At 36.2% G+C, this 8,009-nt stretch overlaps 1 protein-coding gene across 1 annotated transcript in view; it reads right to left on the reverse strand.

The window, feature by feature from the left end:
* ASTN2 (astrotactin 2) overlaps positions 1–8,009 on the reverse strand; it is an 843,256-nt gene that overhangs the window by 308,636 nt on the left and 526,611 nt on the right. Inside the window, exon 13 of the mRNA XM_023531046.1 lies at positions 47–235. Coding sequence (XP_023386814.1) covers positions 47–235 — 189 coding nt within the window. The remainder of the gene's footprint in view (positions 1–46; positions 236–8,009) is intronic.

Raw genomic sequence — 8,009 nt, forward strand, 5'->3', positions numbered from 1 at the left:
TTGGGTCAGTGATTTAACTAGTGAAGTATAAGTGTCTGTCCCATACCTAAAGGTCATCTGGAAGACTTGGCCTTGGTTCACATGCTGGGTCCTGTTGTTGTAACCATGTAGCATCTCTCCAAAGAGGGTGTCGTTGAATTTAGAGTCAGACTTGAGGCACTTGGGGCCCTCGCAGACATCTGAGAGCATTAGGCAGGATTTTCCATCAGGAGCCAGCTTGTATTCCTCCACACAACTGCATGATAAAACAGAGTTGAGAGTTAGCTCCGCATGTTGGATGCCCCCTATGGGGGTGACCTAAAACCAAGGTCTCCTTTGCCCGAAAAACAGGTCAGAGTTTAGGAATGGAGGCAGCTCTTCTGGCTGGAGTCTATCTAGGGCACAGGTGTCTTGAGAGAAGCACATTAATCCTGCAAATTGGTAAATTCAAGGAAAGTCATTTGTGACATTTTGGAGGAGTCAGGGGAACACCAGAGTGCACATCCACGCACAAAGCAAATTTAAAAACTGTTTTCCATGAACACACAGACCTTAAAAAGCATGACAGACCAATTCACAGGGAATTATCAACTAGTTTCAGAATCTATTCCCAGTATATCTGTCGACCAAGGTTGAAGACTATTGCAAAAACAAAGATTTTATTGCCCTTGTAGCTCAGAGGTGATCCTTCCAGGACCACGGACAGCACATGAAGCAGCAGCTGCTGTTTCTGTTCAATTAAGCAATGTTAGCTGCCTCTGTTGGCCTCTAACTACCCAATCTTGACAGCAGAAGGGCCCTTGACATACCTTTGAGGCAGGGCAGGCTCCTCTATGGAGAAAATAGGCATCTGAATAGAATGTAAAAATAATATTTGCAATTTGGGGATTTGCAGTAGGAAAAGAATCTCTTATAGAGGCATGGGAGGAGGGAAGAAAGCAGAAGTCTCAGTCCCTAAAAAAATCAACTCAGAAATAATATTCTTTAAGAGTCTACCTATTCATAGTCCTTTGGTAGGCACTGCAGATAGGGTACACATAATAAATAAGACACACAAGAGAATAGGTTGCATAATTGGTAAGATCTGTTTAATATAATCTTTGATCCTTTAGATCTATCTGAACCCTGGCAATCATTTAACTTCTTCGATCTCCAGTTCCCACATCTGTAAAATGGAGTACACACTCCTATCCTACCTTAAGCTGTGACACACTGGCAGCAAAAAATAGTTAGGAATTGCAAGGCACTTAACGTAATTACGATAATAGTAGTAATGGTGGTGTTTCTATATTGGGCATGTAATATCCACTGGGAACTTTATATATCTATTTTCTAATCATAAAAAAGGTAGTATCGTCATTCTTGCTTTACAGAGAAGCAAAATGAGGAGTCAAGAAATAAAGAATGTCACACCATGAGTAAGTGTCAAAGCTGGCATTCAAATTCAGGTCTATAGCAACTACTCTCGTTCCAAATCCACATGTGCCTATTTTGCAAACATGACCCTGGTCAGTCTGTTTCAGTTGGAGGCAGTAGAAAGCAGGTAGTCTCTTATTTGCTTTTCTTCTGCAAGGTAGAACTAGCCAAGATCTACTGAATCCAACTGCAAAGAGACTCCAGAACATATATTGTAAGAAGGAAGAAGCTCTGTAACAGGGTTTGGGAAGAAAATGTTCTCAGGGTGTAGGGACCAGTAGCTGATGCAAGAGATATAGAACCCAGCTGAAGGCAGGAAAATAAAGGCAGAGCTGAAAACTTGACCCAAGATCACACCATTGAAAAACCAGGAATGTCTCTTGCATGAAGCAAGCTGTCACTCTTTTCTGGCTCTCCTCTAACCCCCAGAGTCTTGTCTTTCTAATGTTTGTATGCTCCTACCCAGAGGGCAGTGGAAAGTTCTTGGAATAAGGTCTATTCTGGGGCCTTGGTCAACTTGATTTTCCCTTTTTGAATCTGTTAAATGTAAGTAACTCTCCTTTAATAAAGTTATAGTACAGATGAAGTGAGTTATATGAATGTGCAGAGTATATGGCAAGCGCTTAATAAAGTCTAGTTCTATCCATTTATCCCAGGAGGTTCCCAGCAAATATGAGAAATGGTTTACTGTGTAGAGCTCGCTCTCATACTCCCTCCCTCCCTCCCACCCTTTCTTCACAAGCGTGCTCACATTCACATGTGAATAATTACACTTTTGTTGTAAGTGATTAAACATTATCAAAGTCTATAGAGTAAAATGTAGAGGGTTTTTATTTCTCACTCCACTTGTATTCTTAGTTCCCATTTCAGTGGTCATCATTTGTTAACTATCGTGTATTTCTCTAGAGTTTTTTCAATGCAATATATATTTTCAATGCAATAATATATTTTTCATTGAAAAATATATATATATTGCATTGAATATATATATAGTCAATGCAATATATATATTGCATTGAAAAAACTCTAGATATATAGATATACACATACATACATACATAAATGCATATATAAAATAACATGCATTTGTACCTAATACTATCTCTCACAGATCTTTTCAAATAAGTATTCATAGAGATCTATCTTTTTAATGGTTACTTGGCATTGCATAATACAAATGTACCACAATGCTTTTAGCTAATCTTTATTGATAGGCATTGTAGTTGTTTATAGCTGTTTGCTATTACAAACGGTGTCATAATAAAGATCTTTGTACATATATCACTGCACATGTGTGTGTTTCTATAAAAGAGATTCTTAGAAGAGGGATTGCTGGGTCAATGTTTTATGAATTTTAAATTTTTTGATTGATTTTCTAAATGACCATCTGTAGATGCTCTACCAGTTTAAAATCCTATCATTGATGAGTGAGAGAATCCATTTTACATCTTTCATGTTCATTATCACCAATCTAGGATGGTGGAAAATAACTCAATTTTGTTTGGATTTGCATTTCCCTGATTACTGGTGCTGTTCACCATCTTTTCATGCCATGATCATGAGTATTTCTCTTTCTGTAGATTGCTCAACCATGTGCTTTGACCATTTTTCAATACTTGCAAAACATCTTTTTCTATATTTTGCAATACTTGTCTTTTTCCTTACTGGTTTGTATATGTTTTGCCTATTTTCTGGATAGTTACCCTTCACCTTCCATACACACTAAAATTTTCTTCCAGTCTGCACTTGTATTTTAATCTTGCTTTTGGTATCTTACAACCTCTCTATCATGGTCCTTTATTGCTTCTAAATTTTGTGTAATGCTTTGGAAGCTACAAGATGATAAAATGTATTTCTGCGTATCTTCTAATATTTATATAGTTTTCATCTTCAGTTATTTAATCTAGGTGGAATTAAATTTCGTGCATGGTAAAAGAGGTTATTTTGAGTTAATTATTTTATAATGAGAAATAATTACCTAAAGGGTAAATCTTTTCATTAATTTGAAATGCTGTTTGTCATATACCACATCCGTATGTATACCATGTATACATGATGAGAGTCTTTCTTATTTAATTATCGGTATATTCTTGCAATAATTCTATACTAGTTCAATTACTATAGCTTTATAGTAGGGTTTGGATATAGTAAAGTAAGTCTGCTCTCCATCATGAACACTAATGTTCTGTTTCAAAATTTTCCCTGTTCTCACTCAATTTTCCCTTCAGATGAATGTTGGAGTTGGCTTGTCAAGTTCTATATAAAACCCTAGTGGAATTTTGTGGGGCACAGCATTAAATTTGTAGACTAAATTGGGGGAATGTTTAATTCTTTTTTCCTCTAAGAAACATGTATTGATAGTCAACTCTCTGCTGTGCACTACAAACGACTGTGGCAGAGATGGTGTCTTGTACTGGGTCCTCTTCCTGGACATGCGCTGTAGACAATGATTCTAAGCTTCCCTTGCAATGGGGCCAGAGGGACCAAGTGACAAGATTCTGAAGGATGGAATATGTGCTGATACAATATAAGTCACTGCCATACGCAGCCCTTTCAAATGTCCTGAGTGTTTCTCGAGCCCTCTCGTCCCTTGCTATGGCCAGCTTGGAACACCAGTTTATTTATGGGAAACTAGGTTTCACAGATGCATACTGCAGGACGGGAGCGGGCTGCCTCCATCACAATGGATTTTGCATAAATAAACTGGTGTGCAAGCTTCTGGTTTGGGAGGCTTGTTTTGTTACAGCAATGTATCTTATCCGAGCTGATCGATACAGCATATTTACATTTGTGAGTCTTGTAATTCAGAAAACATAGTTTACATATCCATTTATCAAGTGTTCCTATAAACCCTTTACTGAAGTTTCAGATTTTTGGTTGTAAATGACTTGCACTTATCTTGTGGGGGTCTTATTCACAGGTATTTATGTAATACACTATGAGGTTACAAGTATGTGTTTTGGAACAAGACTATCAGAGTCCAAAACCTGATTCTATACTTATTGACTGTATAAACTTGGACAAAATGCTTAATCTTTCTGGACTTCCTTTGTTTATCTACAAAAAAGTCCTCATTTCACAGTGCCACTGTTAGGATTAAATGAGTTATGTTTGGAATATAGTGTGAAAAAACATATAGTATAGCGATAGTTTCTATTATTACAGCCTATTCCACTTTAGGGATAGAATCTGTTTTTCACTTATGGTTTCCTTTATATTTCTTAGTTGGTTATTGCTGATATTGAAGAAAGCTATTACTGATTTGTGTAAGTTGGTTTTTCATCCTACCACGTAAGAAACTCGTTTGTTGTAATATGTCTACCAGATTTTTCTAGATGGATGAGTATATGTCTGCCCAGTTTGAATATTAGGATTATGCTAACATTTGAAATTTATTAGAAAACTGTCCTTTTATTTTCTTCCTCTGGATCACTTTATGTAAGATAAAGGTGATCCATCCCTTGATGATTTGATAGGACCTGCTTACAATCCCCTGGGCTTTAACTCTCTTATCAGTTTATTTTATGTTAACTGTCTATTTAGATTTTCTACAGCATCATGACTCAAACTCGGTAATTTATATTTTCTAAGAAAATAATGCACTTTATCAAGGTTTTCAAATTTATCAGTATAAAGTTAGACACAGTATTCTCATTAAATTTGTTTTATCTTCTTTGCTCCTATGGTTATGCCCCTAGCTCATTCCTAATGTGCTTATTTGTGTTCTCTCTCTCTCTCTCCTTTGAACAAGCTTTTGCATTTTATTGATGAGGCTCCTTTTATTCTTTCCTGTTTCATTTATTTCATTTTATTTGTTTTAATTCCTTCCTGCTGCTTTCTTTGACTTTGTTTTATAACTCTTTTTTTTTTTTTTTCCTGGCTTCTTGAGTTGAAGGCTTCATTTGTTTATTTTCATTTTTTCTTGCTTTTTAAAGCCGCAGAGCTTCTGACTACTATTTTGCCCCTGTGTTGTACAATTTTGATATGAGGCCTTCTTGCTCACTTCTAAAGATTAAGTGGTGATTTGAAGGGGTTTTTGTTTTGTTTTGATTTGTCTTTTTACACAACTGTAGCTTAGAAATTTGTCTTTTTGTTAATTCCCAAGTAGATAGATTCACTTGCTAGCTAGATTGTTGTTAATATCTAATATCATTGGATTCGAGTCTGAGAATTTCTACTTTGGTGAATTTATTGAGGAAGACACAAGGTGTCTAGTTCAAATTTTGCATCTAGTTAAACCTGAGTCCAAATAGAGGCTGTGCCACCTACCAGCTACATGACTCTGATCAAATCTGTAAACTTCTCTGAGCCACACCGTCATAATCTATTAAAGAGAGGTAATACTAGGCCTTATCACAGAGCTGGTGTGAGAATAAGAGATAATTTACACAAAAAATAAAGTAGTATCTATCATGTAGTAGCCAAGTAATACGCCAGCTATTGTGATGATTATGTGTTATTATGACTGTACTAGTATTACATATGATTGTTATATGATCTATTAGCCCGTTTACACTTCCCAAGAAATATAAATTTATTTTCGGTGGTTCTCAGATTCTAGTTGCTGACTTCTCTCTAGATCTAAATTGTTTTCAATAGAGTTGCTCTTCTTTGTCTCTACTTTTTAAAAAGTTTTATTCAAATAGCGTAAGTGTGAACATCTATGTGCCATTCATTGAAAATAAGTCATACATATATACATATATTATAAATATATGATACATATGTAATTATTACATATAAGGTAAATATACACATTAGATACATATATTCAAAAATGTATGTGTATATGTATGTATACTTGCACAGATATATATATGCAAAGCTCAGCCCCACATTCAAGATTCCAGTCTAGTACAATTTTTTTTCTACATATGACCTGATTTGTTCCTTATTACAACCTGCAGTAGATAGAATAATGGTTCCCCAAAACTGTCAATGTCCTAATCCCCGGAACCTGTGAATGTGCTACCTTGCATGGCAAAATGAACTCTGCAGATGGGATTAAGAATTTTGAGATGGGACGATTATCCTGGATTATCTTGGTAGGCTCAATGTAATCATAAGGGACCATATGAGAGCATAAGAGGTAGACAAGAGTGTCAGAGTCAGAGAAGGAGATCCAACTTTGAAGCACAAAAGGCGGGGGTTGGGGCTAGGCTGTGTCTCTGGCCTTATAGTCTTGCTAATACCTAGGTTTTAGGAATTCTGACTGTCACACTGTAAAATAATGAATCTTTGTTGTTTTAAGCCACTGAATTTCGTAATTTCATTGTAGAAGTATTAGGAAACTAATGCTAACCGTCACAGGGAGAAATTGCTCCCATTTTCAGATAAGAAAACTGAGGTTTAGAGAATGTAAGCGATTTGCCCATGGAGATTACTACGTTAATAATGAGAGTAGGAAGTTAACCTAGGAGTTCATATTTCCAGGCATATGTATATGAGTGTGTTGAGAGTGTGAGTATGTGAGTGTGCATGTGTGCGTGTGTGTTAGGATATGTGTGTGTGTGTGTGTGTGTGTGTGTGTGTGTGTGTGTTAGCATGTGCTTATAGCCATATTTATTACAACCATAGGTTCCTGGCAGGGTGATTTTCTTTTGCCTGGGGGTAGGAAAAGATTATGGCTCAGGGGAAGAGGAAGGAAGGGAGATAAGAGGCTTTGGGTAGTTCAGTAAAACTCCGAGAAATGCAGGGGAAAAAGAAAATAGAGACTCATAAAGGCCAACGTTCCCCTCAGTTTTGAAAGGTGAGCAACTAACTCTCTCCCTCAAGCCACCTCAGGGCACAGGATGATTTATGCAAAGGTCTGTTTAGTTGTTAGTTTCCTTTTTTAAAAAAAAAAAATATTATTTTTGTACCAAACGACATAATTATAGAGCTCCTTTAGAACACTCTGTTGTCTGGGAGATTTTCTTACAGAAATTCTACAGAGTGTTGGCTCACAGGAAACCTGCCAAGATCTGCATGAAACTATATTTATACATATGCCAAAATGAAAAACATAAAATAAGTACAAAGATACAAACTGGGCATTTTAGCTGAAGTTAACAAATGTGTTACCCTTAACATACCCATCACATTATAGAGAATACTAGAACTAGATGGGACTTTTGAAGATTGCTCCATAAAGCCTTTTATGTGTTTAGTCAAGAGCATGATTTATTTAATAATTTTAGCAACATCATGAGATGGGAACTTTCATTTCAACCTTACCACCGAGTTCCCTGAGGCTTGGCATTTTAAATTCCTTGACCACGATCCCACAGACACTTTAGAAAAGCTGGGGCCTTGATTTGAATCTTCTTACTCTAAAACTTGTGCCTATTCCACTTCAGCACATGTGACTTTTTTCAATATGCTTGTTTTTCAAAATCGTGTTTATACAAATTCTCTAAGCAGAGTATTTATTTATTCATGTAATTACTCTCTCACTCATTCATTTATTCCTCAATGGCTTATGGAATCGATAAAATTATTTGTTGAAATGCCTAAGTTACAAACTATCTTTTTAATAGGGAAGGGAACTAAGTCCTAGAAAAAATTAAGAATAGAGAAAAGTGAAGGCCTGGAGAAGTCAAGGGACAGCACATCATAAAGATATGGACCAACAC

This window comes from Pteropus vampyrus, unplaced genomic scaffold (assembly GCF_000151845.1).
Source record: "Pteropus vampyrus isolate Shadow unplaced genomic scaffold, Pvam_2.0 Scaffold61, whole genome shotgun sequence".
In the NCBI taxonomy this organism is placed as follows: Eukaryota; Metazoa; Chordata; class Mammalia; order Chiroptera; family Pteropodidae; genus Pteropus; species Pteropus vampyrus.